The sequence below is a fragment of the Drosophila elegans genome, unplaced genomic scaffold (genome assembly GCF_018152505.1).
Source record: "Drosophila elegans isolate 14027-0461.03 unplaced genomic scaffold, ASM1815250v1 contig_476, whole genome shotgun sequence".
Lineage (NCBI taxonomy): Eukaryota > Metazoa > Arthropoda > Insecta > Diptera > Drosophilidae > Drosophila > Drosophila elegans.
In genome coordinates this window covers 474831-495749 of record NW_024545863.1, presented here as the reverse complement: position 1 = coordinate 495749, position 20919 = coordinate 474831, and the positions used below count along the sequence as shown (strand labels likewise).

The following is a 20919-nucleotide window of genomic DNA, read 5'->3' as shown; positions in this document are numbered from 1 at the left end:
CGTAGAATAATGTGTAGTTGTATAAAATTGCTCTTAATATTAAATAGAGAAACAGTAGCATTCGCTATAGTTCTTTTAAATTGTACAAATATTAATATATATTGAATATGTAAAACCGTAATACTTTTAATAGTATTTTATTCCATTTTAAATTTAAGTATTATTTTTAAGTTGTTTAAACTTAATTCTTATATAAAATAAGGCTGCAAGTGCTGGATGATTTAGCTACACAATTAGGAATATATAGTATATTGCTTAGTAATATATAACTATTTAAATCAATATATTTCTTTTGACTTAGACCATTTTAGAATAACCACATCTAGAATAGGTACTGCTTTCTATCAGTTTATTGATTAACTAAAAAAATTGTAGTATTTAGTATTCTTAATATTTTCAAAACAAATTAAAAGTTATTTTAGAGTGCGTTTCTTGATTTAGGCCAATTTAGGTAAGCCACATCGCAAAAACTATTTTCTATTGGTTTTCCCAGCTTTCCTTTCGCCTTCTTTAATAAATTTAATGGCGCGTAATAAACCGCTGCAGAACCTGCTACGCACACACATTTTGGTCCTCGGTCGCTTATGTTGTTTGCGTAGACTCTTTGCGGTCGTTTGACGTTGATAAGTATTCTGATTTATTGACAAAGAAACTGTGAGTGTGCGGGTATTGTGGCAGCATTTATTTAAATTTATATATTTATTTATACGCGAAGGAAAATACAAACTAGACAGATGGATCATTGACCGATCGGAGTCGTGCTTTAACCCATTTTGTGGCGCATCAATGGTATTTTTTAAACATATTTGAATGATATTTTTATTTATTTATTTTAATTTTGGCTTCTTGGCAAAGTGTACTTGAATTTATAAATTTATGGCTACATGTATTTCATTTTAACTTAACTTTTTTATTTAATGTCTGAACAGCAACTTAAGTTCAACTCATTATATGAAATGGGTTAAACAGCTTTTTCGGCTCCCGGTTTTTTTTGAATTTGCTGCGATGCATTTCCGTTTGATTTCAATAATTTCAACTTCCGGCACAAACCGGAAATGACAAATAAAAGGCACCGCCTATCAAATACACCGAGAAAAAACACAGGTAAGAATATTTATTTGAAATATTAGTAAATTAACTGCCAGCTTTTTAAAATTTGAAAACATGTACCAAAAGGTATTTGACTTAAAAAATAAGTGCAATAAAGAATTGTCATAAAGAATTCTTATATGAAGTAATCACAAATGAGTCATTTGGGTAAACATTTCTTATATAAAAGAAAATTGCAGTTCAAACACATGTTTTTAAACTTATTTACATGTAAATTATTTTTACTTTTTAATGTAAACATATCTTTCCTTTTTTTAAGGGATTAACAAGACTTTTTGATTTGTTCTGCCATGATTTTTACTTTGATTGTATCATCTCGGCTGCCACTGCACGAAAAAAACGCATAAATTACATGATTTTCGGGAAGGCTTGTTTCGGCCCAAATCCGTGCATATATTTTCTTTTTTTTTTTATTTCGCCAGGCAGTAAATTTGCTGGGCACATGCATATGGGGAATGACCATGAATTACATAAAAAGCCGCAAATACCGAAGTCAAAATGCGTGGCCTCAACGTTTCTGGGTATTGTAAAGCATGCCGATGTGCCAGTGCAAGGGGAAAAGCATTTTCCACTAGCAACATGCAAACGATTCAGTCAGCGGTAGCAAAAAAAAAAATTCAAATATATATTTCAATCCTTTAGGCACGCGGAACATAATGAAACGAAAATGCTATTGTGGCTGCAGCAGCAGCAGCAGTACCAGCAGCTGCAAGGACATTCAGGACCAAGGACCGAGTGCCGAAAACCAGGGACCAGCCGAAGCCGTCCGCTTGCCATTTTCCAAATAAGAAAAAATAAATAAAAATGTGAAAATATTTCTTTGGCCAACATTTTTACAGCAGCCTGGCCCCTTCCATTTTCTCTTCCTTTCACTTCCACACTGACCCCGCTTGCCAACCAATTCGCAGGAACTTTTATACAAAAAAATGTTTTTATTTATTCCGCTGGGCCTGCCTCTTCCTCCAGCCTCGGTTTCTTTTTCTGATTCGGTAGAGATGCTTATCGAGTGGAAAATTTTCAAGTAACATATATCGACTTTAATATGACTCTCAAATATTTAATACAAACATTTAAATATTGGAATTTAGGGAGTTTAAAAAATGTAAATTAAATAATCATTTACAAAATTATACTGTGATACATCTTGAGTAAGCTTACGAGATTTTATTAATTAATACCTTCTTCAATACTTACTTATTCGAAAAGCACTCAAATTTTATTATGCCATATCACTTGGGACCATTCATATTTTTTAAGATAACCGCCTTAAAACAAATAAATAAAATATTTGTCTTAGCAAAATGTTATTGAACTTTCGTTTAAATGTTATGGCTCTTAAAGAACTCTTTAGAACGAGCAAACCATCAATTCTCCTACCTTAAGCCATTATTAGGTTATGTTTTTCTTAATTTATAAGGCATCTTTTATTTTATTATATGAGTTTTTAATTATAATTATTCCTAAAATCGATACATATTTCTTTTTTGATTGTAGACTATCTATTTTTGCTATACCACTATTTTATCGGTCCTGTTGTCATCACTAAATGTGAACTACCGCCAATTCCTCCCGAATCCTTGCAACTGGGCCTGGCTTGTGGCCGTCGGTTGATTTATATTGATGAATGTCCGTTTGTTCGTTAGTTCCGTCTTCGCAGTCTGCCAAAGAGATTTACTTGCAAGTGGCGGGGAGGCGTGGCAGTTATTTAACTCTTTGCCTTTTGTTGTGCTGCACTCGCACAGGCACATACATACATATGCTCGCATATCCACATGCAATCGCACTCGCACACAAAAATACACTGGGTGGACTTGCTTATGCTCAGTGCCAGAAATTATTGCATACTTTACGGAAATTAACCGCATTTCCATTTCTTGCACGCACACAGGATGGCTGCGTCATCTCGTCCTTCTTTTTCCTGCTCCCTCGTCCCCCGCAAAACTCCTCCTTTCTTGGCTGCCACTTGTATACATATTTACAATTTTAATGACTTTATTTTTGTGCTGGCATAAAATGTATTCACTCCCTTACAACTGAGTGGAGTTCAGTGACTATGGTTGGTACTTTGTATTAAAAGATTTCTCAAAAGACCAATTTAAAATAAATTACTACTTTAAACATTAATAGTGGTAACGTTTTATTTAAATGAATTTTAAAAACTTTGTTAAAACCCAAAAAATTAATAAAAACAAAAAAAAAAGCTTTAAAAAAGAAGAATTCATAAAATAAATGTAGTTATGTATGTGTTTTATTTTGTTTCATTTGACAATTTCGATAAAAAACATTTAATTTCTTTATAGAATATTACAAAAAACCTTTAACAATTTTAAGGGCATTTCGAAAATTAGTTTCCCTATTTTGCAACATCCTTTGTTCCAGTTGCCTTGTTGATGTTTCGTTCAGGTTACTTTTCAGTGAGCTGCTGTAGAAGTAGAGGGAATTAAGTGACGGAACCGTCGCACAATCATATTTCCTTGTGACATTTTCGTTGTGCATTATTAATCAACCGGGAGTATTTTAATTTATGTTGACATGCACTTATTATTAAAACGCAACCGTAACATTTTAACCGGAAACTACAAATGAAACCAGACTGCCGCTGATTTTTCACTTATTTTTGGGTCGAGTATTCTGACGTCAGTCGTTGTGTTAGGTGTACATGTGAAAACTGTGAAGTGCATTGTATAAAGGGCTATTCGCCAGAGCTATTACAAAGAAAAATATTTTCCTTTTATCAAAAGTTGATTTAAAGATTTGCAAACTTTAAACGTAAAAAAATGAAAAAAACTCAAACCGATTCCATTGAATTGACAGTGCCAAAGGATTCGTGTAAGTGGAGTCGAGCGAAATGGTTTCTCGTTTACTTTTCCGTAAATAAATTTCAATGCAATTCGAGACAGATCTGCGAAATGTGATGAAAGAAAAATCAGCACCTGACGGAAAGGGGTGAAAAATTCTTAAGATTAAATAAGGGTAGGCTGAGGTGTATTAACTAATTAAATTCCTTGCAATACATATTTTTTTTCCTCGACAAAATTTGATTAAAAGCGTTACCAGGGGCAACTGCTTCACCTGCATCGGAAATTGCGAGTTATGAAATTTGCACTATCATTGAAAACAAGTTGATTGCATTCAATCAATTGAAAGGCAGAACGATTCCTTTGATTGACAGCAGTGACCTCCGCTTCCGCTCCGTCCGCTGATCAAAGTTCAAGGGGCAATTGGCACGCCGGATGCGTAATCTATTTCAAACAGCGACCATGCAAATCGAAGAAGCTATAGCCATCTCAGCTGTCGACTGTCGACTGTCGGATGCATGCGAGCACAATACAACACAATTTGCTGCTACTAGTGCCCCTCTTCGTCCTTCTCGTCCTTTCGTCCTTTTGTCCTGTCAGGCCGTCTGTCGAACAGCGAGATGCATAGAGAAATTGCATATAAAATGCAGACAAATAACTTGCTCCGCATGTTTAGCGTATGCCCTAACGCCTGACATTAACAATGCAGCAGCAACGGCAACAGCAGCAACATTAGAAGCAGCCACATCAGCAACAGCAACCAGCTGGCAATAAAATGTAACAAACACATTGACTGCTGACAAATAGCATTGCCTGTCAATTCATCAAAAAGAAAAAGGCAGCGAAGAGCGCCAGCGAACGCGCAAAATTATTGACATGCACACGCATCGAACACTTCAAGAAAGTCTGATTTTAAAATGATTTAAAAAGGGCCTTTTAACTTGCAAATCTATTTAAATAAATATTTAAAAACCTCTTTGACTTTCGTTAAGATTAGAGCTTAAAGGCAACAGTGCGTATGAGTGATAAACTTTAAATTTCCGTTTTTTAACAAAACTTATCACTTTGCTAATCTACTTACATGCGCTCAAAGCAAATACATAAGTTAATTTAAACAAACAAAATATATTTAGTAAATAAATAAATACGTTAACTTATATATAAGTACGCAGCGTAATATATTAAGCAATGTAACTCTTGAATTGTTTTCATAAAATAAAATAATAAAAATAGGTAATAAAAAATTCGCATTGTATTACATAATTCTAAAGCTTTAAAAACTTGATTTTATGTTCAAAGTTATTTACTTGTTGATGCTTCTTTAAAATATGCCCCTATATATTGTCGTTTTGGTTTGGCATTGAAATGAAATTTCAAACATATTTCAACAAAACAATACAAATAAAACTAATTTGCTTATGTTTTGTGGTGCCACTAACCCTAATAATATTAATAAGTAGGTTAAGCATTAAATGCCATAGATCTAGATTTAATTTTTCTATGAAGGAAAATTGCAATATTTTTTTGTAATGTTATGAAATATTTCCCAGAGTGCATGGTAAGCGGATCTGGTCGAATGGAGGACGCAGAACGCAGGATGGAGGATGCACTGCTGACTCGGCAGTGGCAGCGGCAGACTTGCAGCAAATTTGCTTAGCTGCCAAACCAAACTTCGATTGCCGCGCGCCTGTGTGTTAGTGTGTGTGTTATATTGGAAAGACTGTTACAAATTGTTTTGAAATGAAATTCAAACTGCATTGCGAAACGGTGCATATTGTTCTGTGCGTGCACTCTGCGACCTCGAAACTTGAAGCGTGTTTCATACGTTTTCTGGTTTTAACAAATTCCAAGTAGAAAGTTGACATCTTTGTGGGCAGGATCAAAGCGATTATTTGGCTATTTCAAGGTTTAAACAAAAAGGAAAGCGAATAAAATGTGAAGTTGGAGTTCCCTTAACCCTCCTACCTTTATTCCCTGCGTAACAAATTGCCTCAATTATTTCCATTTCCTTTTCTGTTGCCTGAGCTTTATGCTTGTAGCTGGGGCATAAAAACTTTATTAAAAACTTTTGTGCCCAAGCCTTTTTATTAGACCTTGTCTGCCAATGGCTTATATACCATGCTGTATGTTGGAATATATAGTATATATTTTATAAAATACAGGCACATTTAGACGTCTCCCTGGCCGCAAATACTGCACTCCAGGGGCGTTGAAGAAATCAAATTAAGAACATTTTCTTTGGCCAAACTTTTTGCGCCTGTTAGAGTTTTGTAATACTTCAACGCCCCCGCTTTGCTGCTATTAAGGTTCGGGACCTATCTGCTGTCGGTCTCAACCCCATGTGGTTACTTGAAAAATGCTAAACGGTCCCAAAGCAATTGCAGCCACAACAACATAAATAGCGGCAAGGCAGCAGCTTTTGGCTTTAAGGCCAGGCCAATCAAACTGGCTGCTAAGAAATCAGAATTTCTAAACTCACAAACTGAAGATAAATTTAAATTTAAATCGTAACAGTAAGAAATTAGCATTTTTTTGGAAGTGCATGTTTATAATAAAATTGTGAAAATCCAAATCAAAATCTACTTAATAAAATAAACTGCTAAAAAAGAATTTCTACACAAAGCTTCTAAACTCACAAGCAGTAGATACATTTTTAATTAATGTCTTAACAGAAAGAAATTAGCATTTTGAACAGGGTATGAAGAATAATTTATGATTTAAGACACCCATAGTTTTTCCATGACTTAGACGTTCTCAAGTATTATTTTTGTTTCATATAGTTTATTTAGAAAATTTATTTTTCGTTAATTTATATCTTCTCAATTCGAAACTATAACATCTACCTCCATCACGATCCCAACTATCCAATCAATATAGCTAGAGATACTCGTAAATAGACAAGTTCCCGAAACGCCATAACTCTGAATTCCAATAAGTGTGGTACGATTTGTATTCCAAATGTTCAACTTTTGAAACAAAGGACTTCCAGCTTCCACGCACGAGGCATTAAACTTGTAACCAGCACAAATATGCGATTCATCGGGAGAAACATCCAAGACATGCTTACACTCGATTGGTGAAAAGAGAGTTACGTTTCTGGTTTGTGGAATTGGAAACACCATTTTCTTAGTTACGTCCCAAAGTGTTGTTTTCATAATTTTTTTTTCGTTTTGGATTTTCTTTCTGTTTAACCAAATGCATATGGGCCGTATGTTTTCTTTATAGGGCACAGGTTGTTCTAGTTGGAGCAGAGCTAAATCATTTTTATAGTTGTCTCTGTCAAATTTATTGTGAATGAAGACGTTTTGGACAGAAATTTGCATGGTGGGATACATGTCGTAATGCTTTTTGTGTAGTTTACTGTTGAAAACGCCCAAAAGAACGGTGCTGTTGAAAGGAAACAACTTAGTTAACGTTAAAAAGCTTCATAAAGCTCAGCAGACTTACAGTTCGCTTTGATTAAACACACAATTTGTTGATGCTACCACAAATTCTAAAACAAAAATCTTTTATGTTTAAATTTTCTAATAAGAGCCTTATCTTTATACAAACGTTTGTGAATCAGGGTGCCACTGCAATTTTTATCGGGCAGTTGAACCAATGCCATCCATGGACTTTTTGATATCGAATTTTTGGATATGTCGGCACAATTTAAATCCAGAAGCTGGGCCGATCCCTGATGAAGCAGCAGACATGAGAACAAAACACCAAAAACAAAGAAAGTCATCGTTCCAGACCAAATGCTTTTCCACAACTGAAACACTAGCGACGTGTGTTCAATAACAAAACTTGGGCCTTATCAGTACTGAAAGAAAAAAATCTTTCTCAGAAATTTTGTATTTTTTTATTAGATTATTTACTTTGGATTAGAATTGTTTATTTCGGATGTTTTATTAGTAATCATTAGTAATTTAAGTAGGAAAAGCCAAGCAATTTTAAGGTTACTTGTTTTGAGTTTCAATATAATGTTCATCAGAAACCATCTAAAATCTAAAATTAGATTGGGATTTTGGTGAATTTTCTAGAAATTATAAAAAAAACTCTAATTACTTTGCTTCCAAAATGTTATCAGCAAATTCACTTCCTTATCAGTTTCATAGCTTTAACATTGAGACTCCGATGGAACATTCATAAATTTATTGTTGGATTTAAGACTCAAGGAAATATGTTCCATAAGGAAAATAAAAAATAGTTTTAAGAAAAAAATGCTACAAATTGGCTTCCTTTTTTAAAACACGTCTAGCAAAAACTTGACCGAAATTTTGTATGGGAAATTATGCTTCGTAGGTTCTTTAAAATATGTGGTTATCTGTTTAGTTGTTCGGATACACAAGTTTGCTTTATTACATATAATTTTAATGGTGAACAAAGACATCGACCTCTAGGACGACTCCTACTATCCAACCGATGTACCTTAAGATATTGGAGTAGACACAAGTTCCTAAAGCGCCATAGCTCTGAATTCCGGCTAGTATGTAAATATTTGCATTCTGACTATTTGCATCAATTCCCAATGGACTTCCCATTTCCTCGCATTGATCGTTGTTGCTGTAGCCAGCACAGATCTGGAATTCATTGAGCCGCTTTCCGAAGGAGCTATAGCACTTTGCATTCTTAAATTTAGTAATTGTTTTCGTTGCAGGCGATCCAGTTAAGCCCCAACGGGTGTCTTTTAAAATCCTGCCGGTTTTTAGCACAAGATCGCTCAACAAAATGCATATTGGCCTCACATAGGGTTTATAGATTACAGGCTCTTTAAGCTTTAGCAGAGCTATATCCATCGTAAAACTGTCATTGGAAGTTAAGTAGGTATATTGGACGGGGTAAACTTCGGAGTTCAAACGAACTGAGCTGATTAAAGGTAATTGGTTTGAAACCGAATATATAGTTTATGAAGTCGACTCACCTTTCCTTTTCAGCAACCACGCAGTTCGCAGCGGTTATGACAAATTCTGAAATTTAATAATTGTTTTGGTAAGTGTGTTGAAATCACAAGCAATAATACCAACGTTTGCTTATAAGCGCTCCCGAGCAGTTCTTTGAGGGCGTCATTATAAATGCCAGCCAAGGAACGCGTTCGTTGTGATCCGGTGGGTCTTTTACACAATTCCAATCCAAAAGCTGAGCTGATTCTTGATGAATCAGCAATGCGAATAGAAAAAAGCAAGCAGCAGCAATCATCATTCCAAACAAAACGATTCGCATCTACTAGAGCAAAAGCGAGCTGTGTTTAATGTTATATCCCATTGACAGATAAGCTGAATGCTTATCATCACCGGCACTGAGAAAAATATTTCTTATATAGAGGGGCATTTCCGACATAAAACCTCTTTCTTATCAGCATTTGTACTCAGAATTCAAATTAACGCAAAATGTTATCAGTTTAATTGCTTGGATTACAGATCAACTATACATTTAACGAATTTTTTTGGACTGGGAACAAATTATTCAGCACATAGAATATGAAGAGTTTGTGCAAATTTCAAATTCTATTTAGAAGAAATTATAACTAATTTTATTAAAGTTAAAAAAAAACTAAGCAAAAAAACATTCCCTGATTAGGTATATAAGTACACTGGCTAAAAAAAATAGTTAATCCAAATATTTTGACCCTAAGTTCTTAAAATTCGTCATTTGATTATTTTCGGAATTTATTTAAGTATTTGAAAGTTTAATACCAATTTAAATCTTATCTAACTTAAAATATTTGAATATTAAGTCATGCATTTAATATACATTGTATTTTATATTATGATTTAATATTTCATTTAAATATTATATATTTTTCTATTCCATCTTTTTATTAGTGTATATAAGTTGGATTTACAGCTTTATAAGTGAGTTTGAACCTTGTTTTTGTTTCAGTAAATTACACCGGCTTATGCTCTTAAATAGATGGGTTTGGCCCTACAAAGACCAGAATTAAACATAGCCCTCTAAAATATTGTGTTGCCAGGAGTTAACAAGGTCAATTCAGTGAATTTTGTGTTCTTGGCCCTCTGATCCTGCACCTCGTCTTCCGATTTTGCTTATTGTTTTGCTGCCCGGCCATATCCCTTTCAAGTTCAATAATGTCATAGAGCGTGTCGCAGGGCAGGCGTCTAAATTTATGGCCCAAACGGTTGACCTGAAGGCCGCGTGGCCGGTGGCAGCACGTGCTTCGGGGCCAGGGAAATAATTTAGCCAAAAACATGGCTGAAGCTCGCCATATAAATTATGCACACTCGCTCGACAGACGACAACACATGGGTTGCTTTAAGGTATTGTCTATGCGAGACCTGCCCACCAATGCAGCTCCAGCAACAGCAACAACAGCAACAACAGCAACAGCAGCAACAGAAACAACAACTTCGGACATAACTCACCGCCCTGGCCTTTTATTTTATTGTATTTTATCTTTTGGATTACTTTCTGCCATGACCACAACAAATAAACTTGAACATCTTTGGGAAAAACCCACAGCGGCGCAGCGCAGAGGAGGGGGAAAACTCTGGCCGGAAAAGAAAAGATTTCCGTGGCATTGTTGCTGCTGCTCCTTGGCTTGAGCTTGCCCGGAGGTCCTGGAGCTGGACAACGGCAACAATTGCGCATGTTAACATACTTGTAAGTAGTTTTTCCACTTTGCCATGGTATTTTCTTTTCTTTTCCTCAATACCTGGTACTCTCTGGGTGCTAGAGTATATTAAATTGTATCTCTTTTTATCTTGTTTGGTACTTAAATTCTTCTATATTAATCGATCTAATCACTTATTTTCGTCCATCAGCATGAACACCTCGGAACCTCAGGGTTATGACCCTTAGAAAATGGCATGTACGTTTTGTTATGTCACACTGATGAAAAACCTAGTGATTAAGTTGTTGTTAAATATTATCAGCTTTGATTTGCATTCATTGCTAGTTTTATTTATTTTAAATAAGAAAATATTTAAATGTTCAATATTTAATTTGACTGTTTTCGAAATAATATCTAAAATAATTTCAAATATAAGTTTAAGTCATATTAAATAATTAAATAATTAACTTTAAAATTTGTAATTTTCAATCTAATGTTTTCTATATTAATGCAAATAAGTTAAGACAAAATCAATGTAATTTAATATGCATTGCATTTAATATTATAATTTGAAATTGACAAATAAATAGAAAATTTTAAATGAATTAGCCATATTTATCTATTTTTACAATTCCATTTGTTTTTGTCTGTGCAAGGTGAAACATAAATATTATGTTTACTAATGGAAATTTATTAAAAAAAAAAAAAGGTTTCAGTAAAGGTTATATTATCAAATTAAATAAATACTGAACTTTAAACATATTTACTGGGTACTTTTTTAGTCCAGTCACTTAGTCCTCACTTCCTGCCTTTTTTGTCTGCCTTTTTTCCATCCCCCACAACGGACACATTTGTTTTCCTGGGGGCAGTTGCCTTTGTTTTTGTAATTATCTGCACGTTATTTGTGGGTCAATAAAGTTTCGTTTCATAGTTTGAGCGGTTGTCTGGCTCTCAGCTCTCAGCTCTCGGGTCAGGATTTATGGCATATGCGTTTTGGGCTAATTTTCAGTGCCGCTGACCATGCCATTGGCCAGTAAAACATTAATAGCAGAATGTGGTCGGTAAACTTGGAATGCTGCTTAAAATAGCATCTGGCGATTTAATGGCAGCTGGGCAAGCGTTTGCCCCGACAACAAGATGTTGATTAATTTATCGATACTCCGGCGATTGTCGGGTGTAATTGTAGCTGCCTGTCAGGGGATCGTATTCCCGGAGATTTATACAAGCGTTCAGCGGGATGGCGTGGTCTTCGCTTTTTTCGCCAGCCCTCCAACAAATCATTTGTGATAAATTGCCGGCAATCGGTGCTCAATTATTTAATAAGCCCGCTCAACTGCCAACTATTGAGCTATCAAGTTTCATTCCCACTAATTGCCATTTAGCGTACTCGAATATCGCGTTGCCATGGCTGCACGTCGTTAATGTTTGGCCAGCGATAATTTCGCATCAATCATCGATGCATTGTTAATTCTAATAATTGCAAATAAACAAATTGCAAATGCCATGTTTTCGTTATATTCGGCGATTTGCCAGCCCCTGCGGCTTAATTGATTATTACAGATGATCGGATGTGCTTATAACATAGCGCACACAACTCGATTTGACACGTATCGTGTGGTGTTTTTAATGCAAACACAATTTGTCCAAGCGATGATTAAAATGAATCTTTTCGCTTTCAATTTGCCGAAAAGCATTTTGGTTGATTTCGAAAACAAAAACCAATCAAAAAAAACCCATCGCACACCACCGCCTCGTCAGTTTAGCAGAAATAGTTGGTAAATTTATTTGCCAAATAAACTGCACACAAAAGCCAGTGGCAACGATGAGAGGCACTTGGCCAGAGCTGAATTAAGCTGACCGAGGCAAAAACAAAGAGTAAACAACAAATTGAAAGGCATGAAATGAGAAAAGGAAAAATAAACGAACACACAAAAAGTTGATCACAATAAAAAGTTCAAAAAAAAAAAATGAGAAGAAAATGTACCCGTTCAGTGGCACACATGCAGGTGTATCCCCGTATGCGGTAACGTCAATTGTTTAAAAGTGAAAATTCGATTTTGTGGTAAGGCAAAAGGCATCGGGACACAAACAAATGGCGTGCCAAACCAAAAAGCAAAAACTTTTCTTTTTCAAATTTTTTCTGTTCCCAACACTTTTTTTTCGTTTCGTTTCGTTTTGTTCTGTACGGCAAACAAATTTTTGGTGCCTCCCATGTCGGTTTGTTTGAATTGTCCCTGGTTATTGTTGGCTGTTTCTCCTGACGTCCTGAGTCCAGTGTGCCGATGTGACCAACAAAACGGGACGAGCAGGGCGTATAAAAACATAAAAACAAAAAATGAAAATATAAAACAAACGTGGTGGTGGACGACGGCGACCAGAAAAAAAAGTGCGCAGAATGGCCAAGACCCACTGTGTGTCGTGAGCTGCATGAGAAAAATGGGAAAACGGAAGGAATGGAAAGGAAAGGAAAAGCGGAGACACCAGTCGGAGGTTTTCCACCACTAACAGGAGACGTAACGATAACGAAAAACAAACTTTAAAAATTGGATTCTTCATTTGCATCGGCAAATCCAATCAAGCCAACGTAAAGACCCCGACCAGACATATACACAACATAAAGCCGATGCACCACCAACTGCACCACTCCGCCAGCACCACCAGCACCACCACCTCAGCCACCTGCAAGTTGGAAGCGTACACGAAGAAAAATGAGCATAGAAATGGCATTTCTTAATTAACCTCTTGGGCGACGTGTTTATTGTGGTTCAGCTTAAAATCAAATATATCTGCATTGTTCATTTCAACATTAAAGATAGCGATTCGGTACCATTAAGAACTTTAAATAAATATATATTGGGATTCTTTTAGAATTGGATATTTGAGAATTATTTCTCGAATTTCAATTAAATGTCAAACAGAAAATTTGGTCCTATAAGAACATTTCCTTGTTCAAGACTTAAATTTAATATATAAGAATTTATCTTTACGGATTTGCATTTAAATTACAGAACAAAGAACATATTAATAATAAGGGATTTGCTGAGATTAGCATTTAATAAATAAACTAAATGGCGTTTTATTTTTTTCGCTAAAAGCACAGGTAAAATCTTTTAGTTAGTATAGGGAAAGCTGTGAATATAAAAATCATAAATGTGTTTATTCTTTTATTGCTTTAGAGTCAAAAGAGTTTTAATATTACAAATTTATTGTATTTAAACTTATTTTTATTAAAATTACCTCAATAAAAAAACATTGTATTTCAGCACCAATGCACCAATTTCGTACTATGTTTCTGCCTGTGCATATGTTTCCATATGAGCATGCCTCACGTTACGTATACGCCACCAGCTACAGAAAGGAACAAAGAGAGAAAAGAGAGCGGACACGAGCAATAAATGAAAGGTGTGCGCCTCCTGTTTGTCCATATATAGTTGACCATTGCTTATGGCCTGCCACCGACCACGCCGCTCTCTCGCTGGCCCGCCCCCCGATTCGGGGCTGAAAATTGGTAACGATTTGTATTGGACAATGGGCAAGGATAAAAGAGGCTGAGTCCGAGTCTGTTTGTGTGTGTGTGTGTGTGCTATTGTGTGTGTCTGTATCGAGTGTCGAATCTTGTTTAAAAGTTTTGTCCCTTTGCAGATCTTCCGGCTGAAGTTGCCCCCAATTTCTCACAAAAAGAAAAGGGGAAAATTTCTTATTTGTATGCCCGGCTCACCTGCCGTTATCCATCTGTCTTGTATCTTCATCAAGTTGGCCAGTATTAAGTCGCTTGTTGGTTGGTCGCTCCTTTGCAGCATGTCCTTGTAGTGTTGTGGTTTTTTCGGTGAGCTCTTAAAAAAACCGTAGCATGCTTTTCGGGGCGGGGGCTTATTGATTGCCCGGGCATACGTTTGCCATTTTATTACAAGCCGGAAAACAGAGCTGCAAAAAAGCGAGGAAAGAAAAATGCATCGAACCGCCTCACTTTAGTTCTCTGCAGCGCTTTTTTTACACAAACCACCACACCACCCCACACCACCCCCCTTTTGCCATGTCGTTTTCTGGCCTCGTTAATTGCCTCAAAGCCAAACATTTGCGTCAGTGGCAACCGCATTCGACGTCGTGACAATGACAACGGCAACCGCCGCTTAAATTGCCCAAAACCGCGACAAGTGGCCGTGCCCAGTGTTTCCTTCCCCTCCAATAACTACCACCCTTCTCGGATTTTCTTCACCACGAGGCTACGGTAACAGCCTCGGCCCAATGGAGCGTATAAGAAAACCATTCATTAGCGCTTATCAAACGGCACAGACAGATCTGTCCCGCCACTCAATGGCTGTTTGATTTTCGCCATAAACTACGGCGTCTTTTTATACTCTATTAAGGGATAGTAAAATTTTTGTCTGCAATTTGCGAGTCAGAAAAATTTAAGTCTTAGCAGATTATGAATTAAATACATTTGAATTAAATTAGTTTAAACGTTTTATTTTTAAACCTTTTTAACTGTTTATGCTAAAAATATTATTAATTGTTTGTATTTATGCTAAATTTTAATTTCTTTTTTAATTTTTAAAGACTTAGTTCTTTTTGGTTTGACATATATCTCGTTAAAATTATTACTAATTTTAACTGAACTTGAGACTTTCTGACAAGCATAACCTTAAGCTGGCTCAGAACTAGTTCATAAGCAAGGGTATTCTAAACTTCGGTCGTAGATGCTATTTTTCGTTTTTTTTCGCCTAGCTACCCTTCGCTGACGTTTATTGTAAATGGCTGTCCAATGAAAATTGTTGTGGCCTATCAACGTCAACGCGGTCACGGCCGGGCCGTGTGTCATTAGTTTGGAAAAAGTGGCGGCAAAAAACTTGTTCGCCCGCAAGTCGTGAAAAAAATATCTGGCATTTTTATCGGGCCCCCATACGCTCGATGTCCTGAGTCCTGCGTCATGCGTCCTGTTGCTCTCGCTTGTTGCCCTGCTTTAGTTTAATTGGCACTTGACAGAGTGGTCGACATCACCAGTCCCAGCACCACCACCAGAACCACCAGAAAAACCATCAACCACTAGGTAAAGCTGCTAGCTGCTCTTGCTTTTCTGGTGTTATCAATCAAATTGACTTTTTCTACATCCATCAGCACGTATGGAAGATGACTAGAGCGTTGATTTCTTTCGGATATGTTATTAGTTGTAATACCTCTTAATCGGTGTTTAATGTGCACAATTAATTAGATTGTTAAAGAGGGGATGTTTGAGGTGGAAGACATTGAATTCGTTAACTGACCTTTCCGAAATTCAATTGCTTTTTGTTTTGATAAGAGAGATGATGAAAATTATAGCATTAATGCTTAGAAATTTATTACTTTATTGGAGCCATATTGGATTTAAAGTCTGTAATATAGAAACTGCAAGGCACATGTAGTAAATTTTCCCGTTTCTGGGAGACATATGCTAATTAAGTTTCAAATAATTGCTTCTGATGTTTGATGGTTTTGTGCTTTATATGTTTGTGAATCTTTGTGAAAATAAACAGTACATTTCTTAAAATATTCGTTAAATTGGTTTTCTTTCATGTAATCAGTAAATGTAGAAATATGTACAGACTTTGCTACTTGTTATAATATAGAAAATAAAATTATCTTTGTAAGCTGGCTACAATACCAGCCCTTAAACTGATAATATAATATATTTTCTACCTGTTCAACTCACAACTCTACGAAACCAAATGTGTATGGAGTCCTGCCAGCAATTTGACCGAAGTCAAATTATTTGAATAATTAAAAGGCGCATACACTCACAGATCGAGGACTGTCTGGCTGTCAGCAGTCGCAATGCTTTACGGCAAAGGGAATTATGCATATGTATTTCCCAATCTAATGTCCTGTAGCACACCGCAGCCGAAACAGAACGAAGACTGGAAACCAGAGCGGAGACCCCAGTGCCACAGTGTTCAGTGCCCAGAACCAGGATCCAACGGCCAACGAATTTATAACTGATTTCTGGTGATTTAGTTGGCTCGCCAAATGGCATGAGCCGAGTAGCGAACGTCTACGGCTGTGTCATATACAGAGAAAGCAAAAACTGTGTTAGGCTTAGAATAAAAAAAAGGAAATACAAATTTGTAGTAAAAAAGGCTTATTTTTTGTGACGCCTTATATTACATATTCATAAACATAATGTCTGCAGCCAATTTAAAACTATCAAAAAAGGTATTGAAAGAATTGTAAAGTAAATTATATATTGAGAACAGCTTAATTTGTTTGACACATTTTTTTTCAGTTGCTTATATTAATGAGGAAAGGAAAAAATGTGTTTATTTTTGTAACGCCTTGAAACATTTCTTTTTAATTTCTTTTTAAACACAGTTTTACTAAGATTGTTAAAGTCTGTAGACAACTAAAAAGTATTTCTTTTTTAATAAATAATGTGAAAAATAGAAAAAAAACTGTGAAGAAAAAGAGAAAATTTAAAACCCATGCGGACTATTTCAAAAATTCTTAACTGAATTCTGAATTCCTGATTGAGGTCCAAAAGTTAAGGTGATATTTTTTCGCAGTGTGCCTACTTATTATGCAAAATGCCGCACATGGACCGACGGATGATGACCGGGGGCTAAAAAGGCGCCCAAATGGGTTGGACATGTCATGATGGAGCTCGTCTCATTTATATTGCATGGCTGAAATGCCTGCGAGGCAGTGGTACAACCACGGATAGATACAGCCCCCCGGTTCACTTGAAATGCATTGAAATTCATGGAGAAAAGGAAAAAAAAAATGGAGAAATGGGGGAAAAATATGTGGCACAAGGCCGTGTGCCGGCACAAAAGTTAATTGAAATGCTATCAAAGCATATTCAATTAATTTAAATTAGCTCAGCGCGGCACAACACAAAACGCAATGTGCCCGCGGCGTTGGGGCCACCAAGTTTTCCAGTTTTCCCGCTTTTCCCGCTCGCAGTTTCCACTTGGCTGCCATGTTAATTATGTGCGCCAAGGCTGCTGCCAACCGAAACTAAATGGTAAAACTTTTCCCCCGCCTTCAGTGGCAAACGAGACGACTGCCAATGATAAGAAAAATCGGGGAATGGCTTCCCACGCCTTCATTAATCAATTATTGCAAACAATTTACTGCTCTGCTTTCGGCTGAAAACAACAACAACAAATAAAGACAGCTACAAACAACAACTGACTATCGGCTATTAACTGATGGCAAAATAATTTTTAAAAAGGGCTTGCGAAATGTTAATGTTGAACAAATCGCCGGAAGCGTCCGTCAGTGTCGGTTTCTGGCATCTCAAGGAGACGGCGAATGTAATTTTGTTTATTTCACATGTCGAGCAGAGCTGTCAGTCCATTGACAGTGTCGAATTTCAATCAAAATGCAAATTAATAATAAACAAAAATGGCTTGACACTCTCTCGCCGATGAGATCAAATTAATTTTCAATTACTTGTCACACAGGGCAATGTTTAGATGGAAATGGAGAAGGAGTAGCAAAATTAGGCAATCGAAGAACCTTTTGACGCTTTTCCCAGACTATTTGCGGTTGTTATTAAAAGGGCAATTGCAAGCCATCTATTGGATACTTGAACATAAAGGAAATGCCCAGGGCTATTCTATTGAATCGAAATTCAAATTTTAATGAAAGGTTTCATACAAAACCACAAACCTCCGAAAAGCAATTGTATAATGAGGACTATTCGTAAATATTTTGATAGTGGAATGGTTTGCCTATACACGTTTGAGACCCAAAGACTATCATACCTAATTATCCATACTAAATTAATTATTTAGTGTTTTAATATTTTGTAAGCATTTTGAAATATAATTTCTATTCTGGTTCATTTAAAGCTACCTATTAATCTTTTACTTCACTCTAGAATCATTTATTTATACAAATCTTTAACTAAACATTTTTGTTTTAGAAAACTTGTTTTATTTATATAGACTCTAATAAAAGTAATTAAATTTAAAAGCATTTAAGTTTAGTAACTTCCAAATAATTTAATATTGGAATGGTTAGTGAATTCATTATTTAAGAATTCTTAAATCAAGAACTTTCAGTCGCTAAATTATCTTCTCAATAAAGTGGTAACCATATTTACTAAATTTAATATTTAGTATGTCTAGAATTTAAAAACCTTTGTAAAGAGTATATTGTATCTTGTTAATTTTAACTAACTAAACCAAACTTATAAAATATTTTTGTTTTAGAAAACTTGTCTAATTTTATAGTCTGCAATACAATTAAGTAAATATAAATGCATTTATGATTACTAAGTTTCAAAATATTTAATGTGGTCCAACTAATAATTTGAGTTTTTGGCCAAACTCAGTTTTGTATGTTGTGGGGTAAATACTCTTATTTGTCGAACAAAAAGTAAAGCTTCGTTTATTAGTTTGTTCACTGGTTTTCAGTTACTGAGAATTCGAAAGGGTTTTAAGTCTCTGCATTCGTATTAACGTTTTGCATTTAACATTTAACGTTTACATGGACCTGCAGTGAATCGTCGGCGGGTGGGCGGTCGTCGGTCGAATGGTCAACCACAGATGGTCAGGAGCATCTGGTTTTTGGCCCCAATCTCTGGCCTTTGTGCAACTAAATTATTTAGTTGTGTGGCCGGAAAGCAGAGGCAAGTAGTCCGATGCGCGAGTGCGACCACGATGCAACTGGCCAGTCGAGTCGGCAGCTGGCCAAAAACTCACTGACATGGCCGGGCTTCAAATGATTGCCCCAGACACTTTATAATGCATGAGTCTGCACCAGAATCAGCAGCAGCAGCAACAGCAACAGCAACAAAAGCAGCAGCAACAACAATAATGACAGAAGCAACAGGAAGAGGCCGCACAATGAGCATGAACACGAGTAACCGAATTATTTATATTTAAATTGTTTTGGTTGCTGCACTCGTTGTTGCCTTTAAGTTTCGCATGTCTATTTGCCGAGGGCACAAACACACTCTCAACCCGTAGCCACGATACCTCCCACCCTCTTTACCCCATTCGAATCCGACGCCCACAGTGAATCCTCGGTTTTCATGGCCGTGATTATGTGGCAGCGGCAGCCTTTGACTCTGTCGAAAAAGTGGTTTGAGCCTTGCGTACACAGTAAAAAAGGAAATTATTGTCGAAAGTAATATGTATATACTTAAGTTCAGTAAAATTGTATTCTTTGAATGTCAGAGAAGAGTTAATAACAACCTTTTTTTAATAACAGTATATTGTTTTAATAACCTTTACGTATGCATTGCAAGTATGATTATTCTTTAAATAATGAGCTTCTAGGTACATTTAAAGCAGAAAAAATTATAAATTATTATTGACGGAATTATATAAATATTTTAATTCAGTAAAAATTGATTTACCAAATGTCAAGGTGTATGATTCCTATTAAGATACTGGGTACACTAATAAAGACAGAATCATAAATTAGTATTAAAATTTAGTTCAGTAAATATCTTTTTATTAAATGTCAACCTTTTGTAGCGTTCTTGATTTTTACTACTTCCAAATATTTATTGTTAATATTTAAAGCAAGTAAAAAACTATATGAATTAATACCATAAAGGAAAAAATTCATAGTTATTCCACTAAAATTAAAGGTTGCAACTTCTAACTTACACTTTTTCCAGAGTGTACCACCGAGACACTATCCGTGTCCAGACCAGACTCCGCGTGAACTTTATTTATGCATTTCATTTGGGTCTGCTGGGAGGTAACTTTGGGAACGGGTATGGTTTTTGGGCGGGGGTTGTCTGTCGGGTTGCGTTGCCAGTTGCCTTTGAGTTGATGTATTAAAAATTTTCACACATGGCAGTTGGTTGCCGACCAACCGGTCGTCGCCTGCGTAGCAGCCTCCCACTGCTCTTGCAGTGAAATTTGATTTTGTCTACCCTCGTTGGAAAACCACCCGGATATCTCCCCGCCATTCGCCTTTCATTTGGATCTTTTGGTGTGCACTTTTCAGCGCTTGATTTGCGTTGAAAATGCGCTGCTGGTTTTTCCCAAACCCCTTGGAAAATATATGTACTATACATACGCAACTCTGTTGGGGGGATCACACGGCCAAAAGCTTTTGACGGTGCGTTCATTATGATTAGCAATTTTGCATGGATGAGTTCGGAACAAGAAACTTTGTGTGGGTGTGGGTGTGGCTGTTTGCGCCGGGGGAATGCCTGGGGTTTTTAATAAGATTTTTTGTTGGCTTAACGCTGCATTTCTGACCGGCAGCCGGATTCAGCGAGTAAGCGAGTGGCTTTTGTGGATTTTGTCAGGTGCAACTCGGTTACTTATTAATTTTGGCTGGATGAGCGCAAATACCGGAAGCTGCAGTTCTATACAAAAATCGTTTTCTTAAAGCAACACGTGCTTACAAAGCTTACAAAATCAAATAAGCTATTCAATTTAATTTTAAAATTAGCTTTAGATCTCCTTGTTATAAGCCTTGCCCTTCTTTATACCCGTTTAGAGGGTATTGTAATTT

At 36.2% G+C, this 20919-nt stretch overlaps 1 protein-coding gene across 7 annotated transcripts; it reads right to left on the bottom strand.

The window, feature by feature from the left end:
- Positions 1–6685: 6685 nt before the first annotated feature.
- LOC108148489 (chymotrypsinogen B2-like) lies at positions 6686–9098 on the bottom strand. 7 transcript variants are annotated; one of them, XM_041709625.1, is made up of 6 exons: positions 8918–9098; positions 8815–8860; positions 8322–8759; positions 7461–7713; positions 7356–7401; positions 6686–7295 (listed from the first exon to the last, which is right to left on the bottom strand). In XM_041709625.1, the coding sequence occupies exons 4-6, from the start codon at positions 7633–7635 to the stop codon at positions 6728–6730; spliced, it is 789 nt and encodes a 262-aa protein (XP_041565559.1). In that variant the 5' UTR covers positions 7636–7713; positions 8322–8759; positions 8815–8860; positions 8918–9098; the 3' UTR covers positions 6686–6727. The 7 variants fall into 6 exon arrangements, 6 of the variants coding, with proteins under 6 accessions (XP_041565559.1, XP_041565560.1, XP_041565561.1 ...); XM_041709626.1 differs by having other exon boundaries at positions 8322–8754; XM_041709627.1 differs by having other exon boundaries at positions 8322–8696.
- Between the last annotated feature and the right edge of the window lie 11821 nt (positions 9099–20919).

What these genes read in the sequence shown, in the direction of transcription:
- LOC108148489 (XM_041709625.1), bottom strand. Translation starts at nt 7,635, where the DNA reads ATGACTTTCTTTGTTTTTGGTGTTTTGTTCTCATGTCTGCTGCTTCAT. An exon ending in TGGCACCCTGATTCACAAAC is followed by an intron (nt 7,402 to 7,460) that starts GTTTGTATAAAG and finishes TTTTTGTTTTAG; the next exon opens with AATTTGTGGTAGCATCAACA. An exon ending in GTGTTTAATCAAAGCGAACT is followed by an intron (nt 7,296 to 7,355) that starts GTAAGTCTGCTG and finishes TCCTTTCAACAG; the next exon opens with CACCGTTCTTTTGGGCGTTT.